The sequence below is a fragment of the Periplaneta americana genome, chromosome 2, assembly GCF_040183065.1.
Source record: "Periplaneta americana isolate PAMFEO1 chromosome 2, P.americana_PAMFEO1_priV1, whole genome shotgun sequence".
In the NCBI taxonomy this organism is placed as follows: domain Eukaryota; kingdom Metazoa; phylum Arthropoda; class Insecta; order Blattodea; family Blattidae; genus Periplaneta; species Periplaneta americana.
In genome coordinates, this window is record NC_091118.1 from 73470644 (window position 1) to 73492952 (window position 22309).

The 22309-nt window shown below is 35.1% G+C and overlaps 2 protein-coding genes across 3 annotated transcripts in view; one reads left to right on the plus strand and one right to left on the minus strand.

Annotated features, from left to right (window-relative positions):
* rols (rolling pebbles) overlaps positions 1–22309 on the plus strand; it is a 630535-nt gene that overhangs the window by 172175 nt on the left and 436051 nt on the right. The window lies entirely within an intron of this gene.
* On the minus strand, positions 4691–21751 carry LOC138694332 (toll-like receptor 6). The gene is made up of 3 exons (XM_069817946.1): positions 21390–21751; positions 15750–15850; positions 4691–9037 (listed from the first exon to the last, which is right to left on the minus strand). Exon 3 carries the CDS (start codon positions 9032–9034, stop codon positions 5570–5572), a length of 3465 nt encoding a protein of 1154 aa, XP_069674047.1. The 5' UTR covers positions 9035–9037; positions 15750–15850; positions 21390–21751; the 3' UTR covers positions 4691–5569.

Here is a 22309-nt window from a genome sequence, read left to right on the forward strand (position 1 = left end):
AATTTTACATCATGTTGCCCGGGAGTGAATTCTTCTCTTCCTGGCCATTCCTTGACTACGTAGAGTTGGTTGAGTATCACGGCTGTCCCAGAGACACAGAGAGCAACATTTAGTGGATCCACTCTGCATCCCAAGTAGAAGACCAATAACTTCAAGATCCCCGCAAATATGCCAACAGTGGTTTTCATATTTAATGTCTTCAAGAATATGACACATGTTTTCATAAGTTTCCTTCATTGTTACACAATGCTACAGGTATAATAGGAAGTTTAAGTTTATTGCCATTGTGTGACAAAAAAGCCTTTAAATTAATTATTTTAGAAGCATCTATAAATAAGCGGCACTCTTCAGCATTATGTGTAACTGTAGTACCCAATTTCAACATCAGCCCATTTACATCGCTGCATGCACAAACTTCAGAATCTGTAACTGTGAAATACGGTAATAAATCCTAATTTCTTTTTCTAAATATTGGGACCTTAGTAGCTTTGTCCTACAACTTCCATAACAGAAAAATATCCGGAGACTTTTTACAACTACGCCTTTCTTTTTTTCATAATTTCACACAGAACAGCACGCAGTACAATCGAAACCTCTGCACCCCAACTGAACAAAATAGGCTACAGACAGAATGATTTGTTTACATTACAAGACGTCAACAATCGTAAATAAGATAAATCAAGTGAAAATACTCTTGATATAATAGATGGAAACCAAAGAAGCGCTGTATGTATAATTATATGGTTATTGTTAAATTATAAGTTCGTTAAAGTACTCAGAAACCTCACATGATGGACAAAATCTGATTACATATACGTAATCAGCGCATCATACTTGGTAATAATCAGCATTCTGTTTATCTGTACAAAAAAAAACTGTGTTTACTAGTGTTATTTATACAAGAGGAATTCATGACTATAATTGACTGTATATTCTTGAAGGAATTATGTGTGGTTATGTAATGCCAAATATTCTTATAAGGTTACAAATTGTTCACACTCTTATGGTCTTAAGAAGAAGGATTAATTTGACATTCCTAAATACAGACTGCCAAAAACAATGAAAAAGTACACCATCAATGCTTTTAGAATATGAAATACGCTGCCTCGACAAATTTTCTGTCTTCAAAGAATGCCTTGAAATGAAATGAATGAAGGAATGATTCAATGATTCAATGAACGAATGAATTAATCAAAGAATTGATGAATGAATTAATAAATGAGTGAGTAAATAAATAAATAAATAATAGACGAGTGAAAGATTGTCTTTATTTAATCACAGTGTACTTTACTCCACACTCGCGTATATTCTTAATCATTGATTTCCACCTACATTTAAGAGTTGTGCCTCACATAATATGCTGGTAATTGTGAAAAAAATTCTGAATACACTAAAAAATGTGATTTGTCATTGAAGGATGGTTTTGTTGTATCGGGAGATTGAGTCTGTTTCATATCACAGGCGTTTGGCATTTCAAATAACAAGAATGAAGAGCTAGATATAATATTAACAGTTTAATATGTAAGATAATGTTTAACAGACTGATGCCCAGTTCTCCAAGAATTGTTTAATTTGGCTTAACAGCCTGTTTATTTTTAACGTTTGATTAATGTATTTTCCATTTCTTCAATATCATTTTGTTTAAAACAACCACCACTTAACTATAATAGTCGTTATCAATATTTTAACCACTCAGTAGCAGTTGGTAATGATATTGCACATGTAAGACAATTTTTTATTGGCCGATATTATTCTATAAATTCTGTATTGTAAAGTAAGTCATGAAACATGTATAAAATCATAACCTGGTGCAGTAGGCCATGATCGTTAAAGAAGAAGACAAATGAAAGTTGTGGATGACTACTATTGAATAATAATAGTATTATTACAAAGTAAGGTTATAATACTAATGCTAACATATGACTTCTCAAAGAAGGATTGTTTTCTGAAACATTTTTAATATAATACTCACTTTGTATTTTGAAACACTATTGACATTGGCTATTGTTAATTGAAAAGAGCCAGTATCATAGAATCAAGAGTAAATAGTACATGCTGAATTGGAGTAAGTGGTCTATTTCTGTTTGTAGGATATTCAAGTCTGGTTTAAATTTCTTCTAAAATTTTGAGCCTATTTGTTTTGAAAATCTATATTGTCACAAATGGAGTATAATGAATAGTATATAAATCATCATTCCTATTTACCTTGCCACGTTGATATCCCACATTTTCTAAATATTCAATGTATAATAGCTCAGCATCAAAATAAGTATCCAATATGATAATCAGTTCAATTTTGAAGATTATCTTTCCTATACAGTATTAGCTTTCCAAAGTGTCTTTTAAATGTTATGTTACCAGTCATTCTCGAAACACTTCTTAAACAGAGATATAAAATATAATTTTAACAACTTCTGTTTGAACAGCTGTGGTGTCATCTGCCATATTTCACTATCTGTGAAATGAGTTAACTGCCTAAAATCCTACATTTAAAGTTAACAAACAATCAACAATATGTTAAGCCAAACTTGTGTTGAAGACATGAAAAAACTGTATTTAACAAACTGTTTAGAATATAATATTCGTTAAATGTTCTAACAATACTTGGAGAAACCGCCCGTGACAGTACAAACATAGATTGACTTAATACAATGTTACAAGATGTGCTAATATTAAATTCATAATACTAAATACAAGTAGGTACTTGATTAACAATAACAATAGAAAACACACAGAAAAAAATGTAAGCTCAATCTCGTGCCTCGTAGTTTTCCAAACGATCCGTCTCGTTCTATTGTATAAACAGTGTGCCTCGAGATTTTCCACACGATCCTTTCCTTGATGTGGTAGCTATTATGTTGCGTCTACGGCCAAAAAAAGGATTGAGACAAGTGGCCAACAGGCTTGGAGCTCACGTAAATTCTTCCTCACATCCCCAAATCCCTTGCAAGAATGTAGCCTACATTGACTTACATTTTAATTACTTTTCTTCCCATTTCCTCTTCTCTCATTGCATTATTAAGCTATTCCACACTGTCTTCCTCGCTCCATTATTGGATAGAGTGTACTCATGTTTCATATGGTAATATCTATGCAATTTTTTAATCCATCCTTACCTACCTTAAAAACTGCATACCAGGAATAAAGACTTTTCACGCAATGCAAGGAACTTCATAATTCTCCTGTCACTGTTCCCTCTCATAAGGGTGACTTATCGCCATGTCAGGACACTAATATCACTCTCCTTTACACTCCTTCACTTCCACCCTCTTGAAGGTAATTTTGTGTAGTTATTTGATTACTCTCTTTCTGAGTGAGAAGTAATTAACTTTTGATGCATTAAAGTTGTCTTTTAGAATGAATATTGAAGGTATAAACACAGTCTAGAATATACAGTCACGAAGCTCAATACGTAGGTAATATGCATCCATAGATAGTTGCAAACCACTACGATCGCTACTATCGCCTCATCACAGACAATGCAAAATAGTACCGGCACAGTCTATTGTTTCTGGTACCCTCAACAACTCAAGCTTCGTGACTGTATATGACTGTGGTATAAACATCTAATTTTGCACTGCTTTTAAACATTACGACAGGGAACCGCAAAACGTCACCGTAGGTGACGTCATATGAAATGCAGCCCGCCTTGCAAGATAAGGGGTGGTAGAAAGCAGGAGGCTGGGAAGAGGAGAGGAGAGGAGAGGAGAGGACTGAACCTCGCCCACCGTATAGTCTGGAAATAAGTAACCGAGCTATATGATGTCTTAGCATCCTTCTGATGGATTTGAAATTACTCATCAGCCTATCCCGGTGTTTTAATTAGTGAAGTGAAATCTGGTTCTCCGTCATAAATTGTAATTATTTGTAATTGCTCAAATGAATGTTGGTCCGTCAATCGGGAGTGCGTTTTACATTTAAAATGTTTCATTTTTGAAAGAAATTTCTCACACACACACACACACGCACACACACACACAGATATATATATATATATATATATATATATATATATGTGTGTGTGTGTGTGTGTGTGTGTGTGTGTGTGTGTGTGTGTGTGTCGAGCAGAACATTGAAATAAACGTAGTACAAAATGACTTTAGGAGTGGATATTTTGAATTGCAATTTTCGGGAAATTTTTAAATATGAGACATTTTACCTTACTCAGACTTCTTTACAAAGTTTTAAAATTTTATAATATCAGAAAATGATATTCGGCAACGCTTTTTCTTTAATCAGTATTAATATTGTGGCAAAGTACACGTGACAATGGAGTTTTGTATAATGTCTCTTTATGGTGGTAATATCAAACCCTTTAAGTAGGTTAGAACATAACAAACATGTTACATTTTGAATAATTTCGAGGGAAAAATTGTTCCGGGGCCGGGCATCGAACCCGGGACCTTTGGTTAAACATACCAACTGAGCTACTCGGGAACTCTACCAGACACCGATCCAATTATTCTCTCTATATCCACAGACCTCAAAGTGGGCTGTCAACCGTCAAGCAACCAACATTGAGTGCACACTAACTCTGTGTGACTTAAATTGTGGTTTTCTGTTAACGAACAGTGACGTGTATTATGCAAATCAAGCTTTCAGGTATAACTCCTTGTAAAGTTGATTTGAACAATTTTTCCCTCGAAATTATTCAAATCAACTTTACAAGGAGTTATACCTGAAAGCTTGATTTGCATGTTACATTTTCTTCACGTGCACAACAAAAGAATTTCCTTTCCTATCCTTCTACAAATATTCGTTTTGCTGCACTCTTTACGTTTAATGGTTTGGAAACAGACATGCTGATCGTCAGTTACGTATGTACTCTGCCTGTCCTACGTGGAGTGAGTGCATGTGGAGGGATACATTAGTGAATTGCCCCTGCATTAGTATGACGTAAGATGCGACTTGCTGCATGAAATGCCGACCGCTGAACTACGAGATCTACCGAAATTAATCATGTTTTTTTCTTTGTTCCTCTCAGTATTCCTGCTAATAGAAAAATATGTGCACTTATTTTCATATAGGTAATATGTTTACTTTGTAATTGATCTGTCTGTAGCGTATGAACTTTGCAGTAACAGTACAGTACGATTATTTAGTCCTGACAGTCGCCGGCGATGTGCGCCTGGGTCAGGCGAGTCCATTTAGTTACGCCAAGGGGTGTATGGGTTCGTCACTCGCTTGCCTTTGGAGTGATCGGATATCATGCGTGCGGTAGAGTGGTATGTTTCTAGTACAATTAAGCTGTACTGAATTCCTTTATCGACCGCTCTCCCTTATCTCTACTCCGGAGCTCTCCCCACTACTCCTATTACTTCTCCTCTTTCGCGTCGCTGAGCTGTCAAGACTAAATAATCGGTCTGTAGTTACAAATGAAACATAACACCAATATGTGTGTTTAGTTATTTCCCTGAATGGAGCTTGCCATTAGTTGTATTTTGTGAAATTGAAGACTGACTAATATAGAAAGATGTCAGGTACTCATCTCATATCTATGGAAATGCAGAATGCAAAACTAGGGCAAGAAGAATTTATGCAAAAACAGTTGCGTTTTACTTTGAAGTTTCTATTGAACACAGACTTCCATTGCGTTATTTTCCATAATTCCCCTACTTCTAGTTAGGTTTCTACATGAGATTTGTTGGTTTCTGGTATCTGATTCATTCTTATAGCAACATTTGACATAACTACACACAATATTTCTGAAACGAGGGCTTACCCATAAGAATGCAAGAGGATTGAAACACGAGCTACAGAAAAATAGGCAGTAAGAAATGAAAGACAAATAAAAAACCAAACTCGATTGGGGTTCGATCACGCACCACACTACTAGAACTCTTATCAAGTAATTTGGGATGTAACTCACACACATTATGACTGTTAGAGCAATTATCATATTGGCAAATCTGGCCCTCGTCAAGATTTGCCAGTCCATTCTTTGTTCACCAGGAATCTTCTGAGCGCTGGATTTTAGGATCAGAGCAGTTCTTGCAGATAAAAACGTCACTGTGCATATCGGAACTACGCAATAAACAAAAAGTTGGATGCTCCATGTCCTTTGGATGTACTCTACAGCTGGATCTGAATACAGACACATATAGTCCACTTTCGCAGTCAAAAATGCGGGAAAGGCGAGACCTATAGATAATGCCCATATGAATACAAGGGACAACATTTTGGTGGTGCTCTTCTTGAGTCCAAAAACACCCGTTCGTTTGGCGAGAGAGTTCACTACAAGTCTATATCTGTGTCCACATAAAGCCACCACAGAAAATATGTTTAACCCTACGGACACATCTCTCATACCCATGAACAATTTGCAGAAAACCGTGTCCAAGTCCCAAGTAACGTGTCTGTCATCGAAATAACTGATAGCGATATTCACAACAAGTGATAAGATGTCCCCGATAGCCAGGTTAAGAACATAGATGTTTGGGCCTCTACGAATTTTGGGGTGCTTTATGAAGACTATGAGAAGCATTAAATTCAACAATATTCCAGTGGAGAAAATTATCCATAAAAAAGAAGGTTCAACATAACGTTTGAAATAGGTAGCTCCACTGTTGGTGGTACTGTATTGGAGATTGATGTCGTCATCAAAATGTAGGGGTGGTACTTTGAAGATACGGGTCTCTATGTCTTCGTATGGTTGTTGAGATGAATTACATTTCAGTGATTGCAAGGTATATTCCCAGGAATCTCCCGTATTTGTACACACTACGTCATAAAGGTCGTAATCCCTATCATTATAGTAATCACCAACATCATCTTCATAATTATCATCGTATTCATAGTCGTCTTGGTCTTTGTCTTTGTCTTCGTCATCTTCTTCGTCATCGTCGTCGTCGTTGTCGTCGTCGTTATCGTGGTTATAAGATTTCTGCATGATTCCAAGTTTCCATAACAGTGCCCATGTATCAAGTAATTGGCAATCACAATTAACCGGATTGTTATCTATATACAATTCGTCTAATTCTTCAAAAGCTTCTATTCCTCCAATATCTATTCTTTCAATCATATTGTTTCTTAAATCCAATGTTAACAGATTTCTCAACAATGTAAAAGTTTCGCGTGGAATATTGCTGATATTGCAATGGTTCATGTATAAAAACTTCAGTGAAGGTATTAACAAAAAATTGGTATCCAGAGTCAGCAGTCTATTAAAACCTAATTTCAGAGTCTCTAACTTGTGATTGTGTACAAAAGTTCTGTTATGTATAAATCTTATTGAGTTGTGTGTTAGATCTAGATATTTTAAAGATGTTAGTGTAGTGCTGCAAGAAGAATTGTGTAGTTCGACACCATGTGTTACTTCCATTCCGTCATTACATACTACGTCTGAAGAAAATATTCCTTCCTCAAGGGATTTTATGGAGTTTTTACCAAGGTGAAGATATTCTAAAGATACAAGACCATTGAACAGTCCACGTTCAAGAGTTCTGATTTTGTTTCTTCGCAGAATTAAATCTGATAGTCTTTTCAGATTATTAAAAGCACCCAAGTTGATTCTCTTCAATTTACTACTTGATACTTCAAGAGTCTTAAGTACAGGGAGATTATGAAAGGCATCTGCATATATTACGTAGTTGTTGCCTTCAGAGATATAGAGATGCCTGATTTTTATACTTGGGAAGATTCCACGTTTCAAGGAGGTATGCATTTTCACCAAATGTAGTGATTCCAGACCAAGTATACCTTCCAACATATTCACAAGTTTTGAAATGGTAACTTTTTTTTCTAGTGTTAACACTAGGCAATTGACATGAAGATTACGGAGTTTCACGGGAAATTTATTTTTACTGCCTATTGACAGACTTAATTGTTCCAATCTCACATATAGATTAAACGTTGTGTTTGCTAAAACAGTAACATGATTGTAGCGAAGTGTCACGTAAGTAAGATGTCGGAGAGGCCTCAAAGACTCTGAGACACTTTGTAATTTGTTATACTCGAGGTCCACATAACGGAGCTGCTGAAGCTCGGCGAATGTCGTAGTGTGTATAGTTTGTATGTAATTCTGACGTAAATGTAAGTGCGTAAGTCTCCTAAGTGAGCAGAAGGTTCCAGAAGATATCTTTTTTAGTTTATTGTGTGATAGTTTGAGTCGAGTTAGTGATATCAGATGTTTAAATGTTCCCTCTGGAATATTTTCAATTCTGTTGTTCTCAAGGTCTAATGTTAACAAATGAGGAAGATCAACAAACATCTCTGAAGTAATGTTAGAAATATTGCTATTGTACAATAACAATTTTTTCAGTTTTTTCAAACCATTGAAAGCTCCTTCCCATATAGTAACTACTGGATTACTGTTCAGCGCCAGTTCCCATAAATTGCTTAGTCCCATAAAACTGTTGGGTCGAAGTGTCCGTAATTTATTTTTACTCATATCTAGTTCTGTAATCATTACAAGGTTCTGGAACATTCCAGGTTCTATATTCTCTATCTCATTTTCACCAAAATCAAGTTTACTGTCTAATTTGAGAGTTTCCAGATTGAGATGTGAGTTACTTTCCATCTCTTGTAGCATAAATTCATGGCCCATATCACGAAACAAGTCGACATGCAATACATTGAGGTTATTAGTATTCATATTCAAATTGTTTAAGCTTTTCAGTCCTTGGAAGGTTGTAGGATCAAGGAAGTTAATTTCATTTCTATGCAGATTTAAGACACACAACTTGATTAGGCCTTTAAAAGTGTCTGAATGAATAAAGTTTATGCGGTTATTTTCTAGTATCAAGACCCTGAGCTCTGTCATGCCTTCAAACGCGTTTACTTCTATTTGCTTAGTTCCTGTTTGTATTAATGAAAGCTTCTGTAATGTTTCTCGGAATAGGTCACGTGTTAAGATGGTGAAATTGTCCAAAACTACCTCGAGCTTTTCTTCTGCTACCTTCAGTCCTTCTGGTTGTAGATACAAACTTGCCCCACGACATTGCAAGCTGTATCTGTAGCACTTGCAATTTAGCGGACACAAAACTGCCACTGCAATGGGTAGCACAGTCAACACAACTGCAAAAAATCGCAGCATAATCTGCAAGAAAGAGAAAGCAAATAAGGATTTACAATGTAATTATCCTATCGTTTTTGTAGTATAAAAAGAACATTGAGTTAACAGAGTTGTTATTGGTTTGGTTTACCGATCTACGGCATGTGGACCGGCCGGCGCTAGTCTACCGTCTGCCGCCCATTCTGCTCCCTGTTTCTCCTTCACATTGGACTCGCCCATACGTGTTGTGCAATTGTGCGATTGTTGAATACAGTTTCGTGTGAGATACCGCATAGAACAGTTTTGCGATGGTGACTAGTAATTTCGAGCGAGAGCTCTTTTATGCCCGCTGCGCGCGCGCGGAGATCTTTTATCTGTAAACATTGCTAAAGGATGTACAGATCTTAGAACACGGAGCATCATGACTGAACGGAAGCGCTTATAGCTTTCAAGGAAGAGTGGAAGATACAATATTTATGCTTCGAACATGGTGATGAAGTCCAGTGTTTGTTGTGTAAAAAAAATAGCATTTGCAAAGAAAAAAAAAAAAGCAACATAAAACGGCATTATGAGACGCAACATGAAAAAAAAAATATATATAGGCATTATTCAGGAGAAGAGAGAAATGAATTGATTTCGGAATTGACATCGAAAGTAAATTAATTTACATTTGGGGCAATAGATTGTATCTAGATTCCTTTTATGTCTTTATTTTAAATGTATTGTTGAGTTTTATTTGTTGCTTGTTTCTGGATATTTCCTTCTTTAGACTATGTGTTTCTTTAATTTAGAAATAATATTTCATCTTTGATTGCACTTTAACTTATACTATTACTAAAGCTCAAAAAGCTGATTCACTTTTAATTTTATTCCAATAACTATTTTCAAGATTTTGAGCAAATATGAACTAAACATTTTGAAAACTTTGATGCCAGGAACTTTTTTAGTAAGGTCAATATAAAATATACTTAAAAATATAATTTAAAAACTATTATACCTAATTGCACCAAATTTTGTACAGATGATATTATTATAGATCTGTTTATATAGTTTAAATTTCACAAATTTTGGCCGAAAATTGACCCTAAAAATTACGATGGCTCTCAATATCTTAATTTAATCCATTTGTTTTTTCGTGTACGTGCATCTCATAAATCACTGTAAGAAAACTCATTACATAATCACGACTGGAGAGTAAGGACTACATTTTCACAATCCCACAATCAATATACTATATTTCTATCAATATTGTCATTATTATTTTTTCAACAAATACTCAAAAGTACTTAGAGATCACACACGTCGAGCAGGACCCTATTAGTTTCTCCTAACCAATGAAGTAAAGTATTTACATAATAAATAATTGCTTTTAACAATAAAATGGTTTACATACAATTAACTTTTCCTGTTTTTCTTTTTGTTCCTAAAACACCCTTCCCATTGCAATTTTTTTATATATGTACATGTATATTAAATAACTGAGTAATTAGCGCTATTACATAGCCAGAAATTTAGTAACGCAAGTTACTGTAATAATTGCTGTCTTTATTCGCTGCATGTGCATGTACAACCTTGATGTCTACGTTACGACGCTATGTAGTGGATGCATTATGCGCCGTGATCAAGGTCGAGCTCTTCTACCATGATTGGGAGCTATATCGTCTCATCCCTGGCATAGAATGACTCGCGATTTGACTGTACTCGTATAAGAAAGAGTATTTTGTGCATGGTATATTATAAGTATGAATCGGCTCTCCGGGTTTGTACGGAATTCATTGCGAAATGCCCGAATACTCGACCGACGAGTAGTGCCTATATAAGTCAGTGAATAAATTTTAGACCAAGAAGTTGGTGTCAAAGAAAAACGCCGTAGAAATAGGCCAACCTTAACAAAGGCTCGATTAGATAACATTGGTGCTATTCTCTAATGTTAGAAAACACTTTTATTACATCTTATACTTTATCACTAGGAAGTTGGACACCGAACCTATGGAGTTTAATACGTCACGTAATATACAAGTCGTGTTGTTTACATCAATTCAGGGTATTACAATATTTGTATGGAACATTGCTGTGCTTGAATTAAAACATTGTTCAGTACAATCAGGTGACTAAAACAAATAAAGTATAACACACATTTACAAAATCGACTTACTTAATTCTATTCCTTGTAGAAACTGGTGATACATTTTAAACAAAAATGGGTACCTTAAGTTTCACTAATTTTGTTGCAATGTATGTACAACTGTGTACACTTGGTCAAAATGAAAGTGGCCGGTCTCTTGAGCAGCAAAAATTTTCCAAGTCCCTTCGGGTGAGCGCGCAGTTCACTACCGTAAACCTCCGTGCGCCGCTTTAGTTAACTCCATAATATAAGGCGCTGGTTTGGGCTACCTCCACAGCATGCTTCGAATCTCCGTAGTGAATTTTTTGTTTTTGTCCTTTCTTTTATTTTTTACAACTCCTTTTAGTGTAACATAATCAAATAATTTTGCTTATGTTAATTCATGTTACTTACAGATAATTAAAAAATTGGTAAAAATTTGTGGTTATAATTTCAGGAATTTTTTTTTATTTTATTTTATTGAGTTATTTTACGACGCTGTATAAACATCTAGGTTATTTAGCGTCTGAATGATATGAAGGTGCCGGTGAAATGAGTCCGGGGTCCAGCACCGATAGTTACCGAGCATTTTCTCGTATTGGGTTGAGGGAAAACCCCGGAAAAAACCTCAACCAGGTAACTTGCCCCGACCGGGATTCGAACCTGGGCCACCTGGTTTCGCGGCCAGACGCGCTGACCGTTACTCCACAGGTGTGGAATATTCACACATATCAGCGTCAGACACAAGTCATAATAAAAGTGGACTGATCTGAAATCAAACCATTCAACAATTCCAGATGTTCGATGTGTCTTTTAGAGTTGCAATGTTTAGGTAAATCATTACGCTTATTAATTTTCATGTCTAACTTATACATTTTAGCCTACTCCATAATATATTTTCGTCCTTGATTGAAAAATAGTTCTCTCCGTGAGTCTTTTACAAGCATAGACAAAGTTAGACATTTTTTTCTTCGGCATTTTAATACATCTTCACAGTACCTACCTTCACTAGATTGTAACTGAACTCATTACGAAGGTTTACTTTTTAAACATAATGCAGTAAACAGTACAAAACCCGCACCTATTAAACTTCGAATGAACAGAACTCCTTTACGTGACGTCTTTCATTTTGTATACATACCTGAAGGTACATCAGTAAAGTAAACAACGCCATCCTATAGCCAGAGTTCCTTAAACCTGTAGCCGCCTGTAAGCAATGTTTTGGTCTCCAGACTACGTTTCCTACTTATTCCAGTGTATGCTCTAAAAGAAGGTGAGTCGTGGTTTCATCCAAACGGCCGTGTGAACCACCACAATAAATTACAGATATTATGAAAGACAGGGTGTATCAGTCTAATTCACATACGCTTTAAAAACTAAACGATAACAGTGAGCTAAAATTACAATAATTTAGTGGAAGAATTGGAGAGAGTAGAAAAGGATATATTTACGCGATATTCCACTTGTGTAGAAGTAGGTCGACATTTATGTTATGAAGTAAATGTGTTATAGTTTAATTACGCTATTACCGCATTAATTCTGGCGGTCATTACCACAGTCCTCGCCGAGGACCCTTGCGCCGGTACATCCGTAAACCAAACCGGTAACAACTCTGCATATAGTTACCAAATTATAAACTCTGGATAATATTTGGAACTTAAAACGAACGCTTAATAGATATTTACAGTCATCTTATCGCTGTTATATTTAGAGGTATTGCACTTCTGTTTAACTCAAAAAGAGGATTTGGATTAAAATACATTGTAAACATTTCCATCACATGTAGCCTGTCTTTGATTTTCTCTTATAAATTGTGAGAATGGTGAATGTTCACTAAATTTGTATATCTTAAATAGGTTCTGTGATCCTTGATTAGGGGGCAAGATATATTGTTTGTTCAAAATATATCTTTATTGCAGGATAATAGAATAAAAATCTATGCTAAAATTATTGAAAAGAACGGACAACTTGAGCTTAAAGCCACGACGAAACAATTTTTGTTGAATTGGTGGCAAATAAAGTATCCAACAACGATACTCCAGGCTCATCTAAGAGATCCTGCTCTTAGGAGTCGACTTGGTTCATAATTTCCCTGGCATTCATTTACATGGAATTAATTTAACCAAGAAAGTTTATTTCTTGTACTATCAATATTAATGTGAAGAGCAATAATTTAGTAAGATTAAATAATTTCAATATTTTTTGGCTTAAGATTTCACAGGTACTCCTTAAATTAGATTAATTTAATCTGGTGTACTTTTTGTGTTATTGTTACGAGTATTAATGTTAATAGCAAATTATTCAGTAAGTTTCAATAATTTTAATAATTTGGCTCATAATTTCCTGTAATCACCTTTCATGGGATTAATTAAACTCGGTGCACTTCTTGTACTATCACTAGAAGTACTAATGTGAACAGCAAATTATTTAGTAAGTCACAATAATTTTAATAATTTGGCTCATAATTTACCTGTAATCATCTTTCATGAAATTAATTAAACCTGGTGCACTTCTTGCACTATCTGTACAAGTATTAATGTGAAAAGCAAATTATTTAGTAAGTTACAATAATTTTAATAATTTGGCTCATAATTTCCCTGTAATCACATTTCATGATATTAATTAAACACGGCGCACTTTTAATAATTTGGATCATGATTTCCCTATAATTTTATCTTTCATGAAATTAATTAAACCTGGAGCAGTTCTTGTACTATCGGTACAAGTATTAATATGAATAGCAAATTATTTAGTAAATTACAATAATTTTAATAATTTGCCTCATAATTTCTTTGTAATCACATTTCATGATATTAATTAGACACGGTGCACTTTTAATAATTTGGCTCATGATTTCCCTATAATTATCTTTCATGAAATTAATTAAACCCGGTGCAGTTCTTGTACTATCAGTACAAGTATTAATGTGAATAGCAAATTATTTAGTAAGTTTAAATGATTTTAATAATTTCGCTCATAATGTACCTAGCATACCGTTATATAAAATTAATTTAATCCGTGTACCTCTTGTGCTACCAATATGAATATCAAATAATTCAATAAGTTTCAATAACTTTATTGTAATTTTCTTCATAATTTTTCATTGAATTATTTTAACTTGGTATACATCTTGTGTTATCAATTTAGTGTGAACAGCAAATAACTGAGCAAGTTGCAATGATTTTCATAATTTTGTTCATAATTTTTCATTGAATTAATTTAGCTTAGTGTAAATCTTGTGTGAACAATATTGTGTGAATAGCAAATAATTTAGCAACCTGCAATTATTTTAATAATTTGATTCATAATTATTTCCTTGCATGTGTACATTGTGTATTATCAATATTATTGTGAATAGAAAATAATTTGGTAAGTTTCAATAATTTTTATGCTTCTTTAATTAAAATTATATAAAATGTTGTTTTCAAAGAATTTATAAAAGAATGTGCCAAAAATCAGGTTGGTAATAGTAACTTTTCGATGTAGTAGTATAAAATATTTTTACAAAATGTTACAATATAATAAAATAATTTTGTGCTGTTAGCTTCGCTGTACTATCTTAGAAGTTAGGCAGCTTCAAATATACACAACTGTCATTTGGTTTATATTAATGTGTGGAGAAGAAATACAAGTCTTTCATAAGTAACGAGTCTATCGAAAAATCAATTATTTTGGATAATTTTTTGAAATGATGTTCATCTTCACGAGAAAGAACCCTTCCCGGTGCTGTACAGTCGATTTGAAAACAAACACCAGCTCCCTTCGACGCCAGAGTAAGGTACTTATCCATGTGTAATGTACATTTGATGCCAACTTAAAATGAAGTGGAGCATGGCTTTCTATAGGCCAAGGACTTAAAATGACCTGGAGCATGACCTTCTATACGCCAAGGATAATGGCACACAGCCATTCCTGTACACATTGTTGTGATGGACTGGAATGATAAAATTCCACGCAGTTGTTTAACGTTATTGCAGAAGAGAAAAATTGCTTTCTGGTTTGAACTTAGAAACAATGTCGCTCAAATTAAGCATTTATTCCGTAGACGAAGTGTTTCCAGGCAGGTGGATCGGTCGCACAGGCCCAATCCGATGGTCTCCGCGTTCACCTGATTTAACTCCCCTGGACTTATTTTTCGGTGGATTCATCAAGGACCGTGTCTATGCAACTAAGCCACGCACCATTCCTGAATTAGTGGAACGAATTGAACACACGATACGAATGGTTACGCCTGACATGCTCACCAGAGTCCATGAAGAGTTAATAAGTCGCTTACATTTGTGAATTCAGCAGAACGGAAGGCATTTTGAAAATTGTACACCATAATTTGTCAACAATTGAAACTGTTTTTACATTTATGTGTTTTAATAAAGATTTAAAACACTAACCATTCTTTCGTTTATTAGCTCTGGCGGCGGGGACAGGAGGTATTTGTTTTCAAATCGACTGTACGACACCGGAAAGGGTTCTTTCTCGTGAGGATGAACATCATTTCAAAAAATTATCCAAAATAGCTGATTTTTCGATAGACTCGTTACTTATAAAATACCATATACAATTGTATCATTCGTATATATCGTAATAAACATAATGAGATTCAAAATTTACTTTATATTTCGATATTCGAGGAAAAACAATTTTCATGCAACTTACTGGTCTTCGTAGATGATGTCAGAGTATGTGTTCGGTGCAGACTAACAAACTCCCTGATAGTCAGCTCAGTTTGTTCTTCCTCATGTAGCTACTTCATTCAACTGTAATAATTACAAAGCAGCATTGTGGAGCAATGTTTTACTAATACGTAAAATGTAATAAAGTATCTGAAGGTACTATAGCCATCTAAATTTGAATTAAATTTTTATAACTGTAGTATTCCCTAAATAAAAAGCTCGTGTGTTTGCATGAACTTTGAGTCTTTAGACATACATAGAAAATTAATCCAAGACTTTTCTTTAAACCAGAATGCTTTATTTCTTACTTACTTACTTACATATGGCTTTTAAGAAACCCGCAGGTTCATTGCCGCCCTCACATAAGCCCGCCAACGGTCCCTATCCTAAGCAAGATTAATCCAGTCTCTGTCATCATATCCCACCTCCCTTAAATCCATTTTAATATTATCCTCCCATCTACGTCTCGGCCTCCCCAAAGGTCTCTTTCCCTCCGGTCTCCCAACTAACACTCTATATGCATTTCTGGATTCGCCCATACGTGCTACATGCCCTGCCCATTTCAAACGTCTGGATTTAATATTCCTAATTATATCAGGTGAAGAATATAATGCGTGAAGTTCTGCGTTGTGTAACTTTCTCCATTCTCCTGTAACTTCATCCCTCTTAGCCCCAAATATTTTCCTAAGAACCTTATTCTCAAACATTCTTAATCTCTATTCCTCTCTCAAATTGACAGTCCAAGTTTCACAACTATACAGAACAGCCGGTAATATAACTGTTTTATAAATTCTAACTTTAAGATATTTTGACAGCAAATTTGATGACAAATGCTTCTCATCCATAATAACACGCATTTCCCATATTTATTCTGTGTTTAATTTCCTCCCGAGTGTCATTTCTATTTGTTACTATTGCTCCAAGATATTTGTATTTTTCCACCTCTTCGAAGGATAAATCTCCAATTTTTATATTTCCATTTCGTACAATATTCCGGTCACGAGACATAATCATATACTTAGTCTTTTCGGGATTTACTTCCAAACCTATCGTTTTACTTGCTTCAAGTAAAATTTCCGTGTTTTCCCTAATCGTTTGTGGATTTTCTCCTAACATATGACTTTCCTAATGACATATTGTAGAGCGAAGTTAAAAAGTAGATGTGATAGTGCATCTCCTTGCTTTAACCCGCAGTGAATGGGAAAAGCATTAGAAACTGGCCTCTACGTACTCTGTAGTATTATTATTATTATTATTATTATTATTATTATTATTATTATTATTATTATTATTATTATTATTATTTGTTACAGGTGAGTGTTGCTGCCGATAATTGTCGCACGTGTCGTGGTAAAACTTTTCAGCTGGTGAGTTCTAGTTGCTTATGAATTGATGGGAAATATAGTATTAGAATAACTGGCCTAGGTACTACAGTATATAATGTTATTCTACATCTAAAGTAAGTTTATAGTTTCACATGTTTAACGGTATGAGTGACTGTCCTGTTACATTGTAATCAGACAATGTTATATCTAGAGGTCGGGTTACAATGTAACAGGCCATTCACACTCATACAGTTGCAAATGACCACAACTTTGGCAGATTTTTAGATTATGCAAAAATAAAAACACCAATTTGTTCGTAAAGAAATAGGAGTTTATAATAACAAGAAGAAAGAAAAAGTTGTATGACATTCACCGTGCTGTTCGCTTTTTATCGGTAACTACACCAGTTTCCTCAAATTTGTTCACTAGCTTATGAAGTGATTTTACAGAGCAGAGCATTGTCTATTTCTCTTTCCGTGTATCGTTAAAAATCTTCTCAATGCATTGGGATATTGTCTATAGCATTCGTAATAGCATTGAACGAGGCCAATACGACCCCGTAAATGCAAAAACATTGCAAATATTATTGCAGTCTGTATTCTTATCACAATTGTTCACCCAAGCGGAACCAAACTGTTAATGTGTACAGAATATACAGCTTTAAAACTGGGAACTTACGGAAGATTAATCTTATACTTTATTTATTGTAATAAAATTATACTAACATCAAGTTGTATATCGTCGTTTACAAGCAAAACACATTAAATCAAAATCATTACTTCTGAGAAAAAGGCATATATTATGTGTATAAACTTACAATTGGAAAATGAAGTACACATAAAGAGAAACAACTTACTAATAATAATATTTTTAGGATTCAGTTTTGTGAAGAACTTTTAAATAGTGGCGGTTCCTCCATGAAGGATATGAGGATGATGCTACAGTTTAATTCTGTGCCTCTGAGGATAGAATATATAGCTTATGTTAACTCCTGCGAAAACATGTTAATTATAGATTTTGATTTTCAATGTGTCCCGACGTATTAATTTCCTTTAAGCTTTCACTTTCTGTCTTGAGTTGTCGCCACTGCACAGCTCAGAAATAGTTTCCAAAGAACCATCCAAATATATTTCATCAAACGGTATCTCTAACAGTGAAGTTAATGTACAGGGGAGGGTGCGGAGGGCGGGGTATGGCTTGAGTTTAACCGCGTTTGAGGATATGACCGCGTATCCTAATACTACGACCCTTCTTTCTGGGTGGTGGAGACCCTGTCAGAGACTGCAATACTGTTATTGCAAGTTATCTTGAACTTCCTGAACGGGGGCAGAGGGGCAAAGGGAAGGAAGCGCGTAACGTGGGTGAAGCCAACTGAGTTGTTTGCGCATGCTCCGCATCATAATCTCTTGTCAAGAAACATAGAACTATTTCCTTCACTGCGTACCAGTAGTGTTAACATGGAGCAGCAATCACAAGGTAGTAATTATGGTGAAATCACACCACCGCGGAGAAAAAGTAACGCTGTTATCCACAGCGGGGAAAGAGAAATTATCGCAAATATAAGTGTCTCGATGAGGAAAAATTAAACAAATGTTTTCTGGAACCTCTTGATAAGGAATATGAGAGAGCGGCTAAATACTCTGGTAAAAGTGTTAGTTCCATGAAGAGAATTAAAAATAATATTGAATTACAACCGAATGAACCTCACACTACTCCAGGAAAGAATAGATATGTAATGATAAGAAATTATTGCTGTAATAGTTATGTGCAATAGTGTGTGTACTGTGAGCGACATAATGAATTACTGTTGTAAGTTATTATTTTGTTATAGTTCTGCATAACATATTATTTCATTCCAGAATTAGGACTTGTGTAAAGTTGACGTGGACGACTGCGATCAACATGTCGTTCGGGATACAATTGAAGAATTCTATCTTGTTCAGAAAGTAGTACCTACGATTAAGAAGATAATTCCGAATAGATGATGCCATTGACGAAATAATAATTAATTTTGGACCAAGCGATGATGGCAGCAATGATAGGGATATGGATTGTGTATAATTGTAAATTAATGTAAATTCAAATAATGAGCCTGTAAAATATTGTTATAAGAATATGTACTAATCAGCTGCAGATGTAAGTCATGTAGACCTATATAATGTATAGAAATACCTGTAGCAACTCCGCCATTGCCGGTCCCGGCCCGGATGAGAGAGGAGTGTACACACGATTATATTCAAATACTTACTCATTATAGGTTAATTAAAACCGGCTACGAAACCATGTTCTCCTCTCAAAACCGGAGTGTCGTGAGATGATTATGCCCGTATTGAACCAAGTTATTTTACAGTAGAGAGCCGTAAAGTCAAATAACCAACATTTTCTGAAAAGAGTCACGTTACCCGAGGGAGGGGCATCTTTGCCGTGCCGTTAGGTTGATGAGTACATGCCGTACCGAGCAGTTCGAAAGACAGACTTAGGGGATGTAAGGTTCAAGATAACTTGCAATAACAGTAAGAATCTTCAAGTAACCTTATGGTCTCCTTAAATGCAGACCATTGTTCATTTTAAAAGAATAGAATAAACGAAATAATAAATAATTTAAAATGATATAATATAAAAATAAAATGAATAAAACACAAAATTATATAAAAATAAATAAAATAAGCTACAATAAATGCAAGAATTAACAGGACTTTCAGATGACAGGAGAGCCGAAAGAATATCTGAAGTTGTATTTGATCATTTAGAAGAATTTAACTGTAGGAAGAAATTAATTGCGCAAACGTATGACGTAACATCGGTAAAATAAATATCGGGCAGTACAATGGCTTAGGAGCCATCTTCACAACTAAAATGGGAAGGAGAATCGAACTTCACTACTAATAAATTGGCAGTTTCAGAATGGTGAGTCAAAGACTAACATAAGCCTACTTCTATTGATTTTGCATGCTCTACTTAATAATAATAATAATAATAATAATAATAATAATAATAATAGATTAATATTATTATTTTTACTGATATATTGTTATTAATATTAGTTTCTGTCTTGGTCATCAGTCATCAGTCATCAATCTCATATCCCACATACAAAAAATATCACGAGTCGCCACTGCTTTCAAACGCCCTTTTCTCAGAAGTAATATTTTTTTACTTATGGCGAAGTGCATCAACATCGATTAAAACGCAGTAATCATAGGATACGAAACGACGGTTAAACAGTAACCGTGGTTAAAATGTAATTTCTGTACACCATTCATAATCACCGATTACTTAAACATGGTTAGCTGACACCTCATTTAACCAACATAAAGTCTATGATGATACACTGTTTCTACAAAATGACTGAAGGTAAGCATCTATTCCTCTGCAAAGATAATAGTCAACGTCTAAAAACGATTGCGCTTATTCCGTTCTACATGGAAACGAACGTGTCCTTTATTTTCGCGTTGCATTTGTTATGTTTTGCGAGTTGCATTTCTTTGTTTTTCAATGATGCTAGTTTAAAATCGTACAGAATTGAAAATGAAATGCAAAAATAATTATATTCAAAGTGAGTTTCAAGTATTGATAGACTTAATTACTATACTTAAATATTCAGCACCCCATTCCTACCAGGGAACTGTGCATTATCCTAAGATTCATCCATAACCTCTTAAAATAAAGAAAATATCAGTTGCATATAATTGTAATATAAGCAGCCGATACACAGGAGAATACGACTGTTTCTGTGTTATTTTAAATGACCCATTTGTTGCAGAAGAAATGACACTGTAGGTTTTGACAAAACGAAATCCCTCCTGAAAATTTCTATCACCTGATTCCTCATAAGAATTCTCTCTTTCCACTAAAGAAACTTCACGCTCACCATAATCTCTATCCAAGTAATTCAAGTACTGCACAATAATAATCGTCTTGGAAATAATCAGCTGTTGATCTGGCCGACATTTTGTTCTACTTGTCCTATTAATCACTGGTTATCTCCTTTAACCACTCGAATATGGCCGGCTAGAGATTACCGTGATTAACCTCCTATTTAAGTCCTAACCGAGGTCGATGCACCGTAAAAATGCTGAACCAGGGATTAGGTGACAATTTTAACCGGTGGTTACACTAACCGACGTTGATGCACGTGGGCGTTAATGTGTTTTACTTGTAAACCGACGATATATAGTGTAGAATATGAACTTAATAATCTATCTAACTACCTTCCTATCTACCTGTCAGCCATCCATACATACTGTCTGCCTATCTGTCTATGTCTAGTCGGTTGTTCTATGTATATACTTATTTACCTCTGTATTTATCCGTTTTTCTCTCTAGTAGTGCTTGTACAATGACCATGTGCCTGTCTGTATCCATATCTACTCCGTCTGTCAGTAATTCTGTTTATTTTCTTGCCTATATGCCGGTTGTATCTATGCTTATTACACGTTCAGCCGAATTTCTCTCTGCATTCCTGCAAAACAGACGGTATGTTCGTTCTTAACTGCTTCTGTATTTCTCTTCCTAATGGTATGTCTTTGATTATGTTACATGCTTACCAATACTGTTCCTCCTGGAGTCCTGCACAACTCCACGTCTCCGTATTTAGCTCCCTATGTAGCTGTCTCCGTGCGCTTAACTGCATTTAACAAATCCACGGTTACTAATAACCTTAAAATCTTCCTGGAAACGTCTACTATCACGGAAATCCGCCTAGTTGTATAAACTATTTATTTCCTCTTCTAGGCCTCTATCAAGTTTGTTTACTTATATTTGTTTTCATTTTTCTCTCATTGCCTCACTATTCTTGTGTTATTTCATAACACTTTCCTCTTTTTTTAAAGTACAGTGAAACCTCTCTAATCTGTGGTTATTAGAGGAGAAAAATTCGCTCTGGGGCCGGGGATCGAACCCGAGTCCTTGGTTCTAACCACCAGGTGCTCTAACCACTGAGCTACGCCGAAGTTCAATCCACAGCACCGGATCGAATCCCTCTCCTCTAGTGTTTTTCCCTTTGTGGCCTGACTCCAAGTTCGACATATATGTTGACATATATTAAGTCAAGTGCCATTATACAAGGAGCGCACTCAATTGAGTGACTTGGTGGCCGGCATTCCACAGTATTATGCACTGTTGGGTGAAGAATCTAAGTAAAGATTAATTTTTGGTCCTACAGAATACTCGTATATCTGTTATGGTATCAATGATTATTAGAGAAGAAAAATTCGCC

Coding starts and splice junctions, on each gene's coding strand:
- LOC138694332 (XM_069817946.1), bottom strand. CDS start 9,034: ATGCTGCGATTTTTTGCAGTTGTGTTGACTGTGCTACCCATTGCAGTG.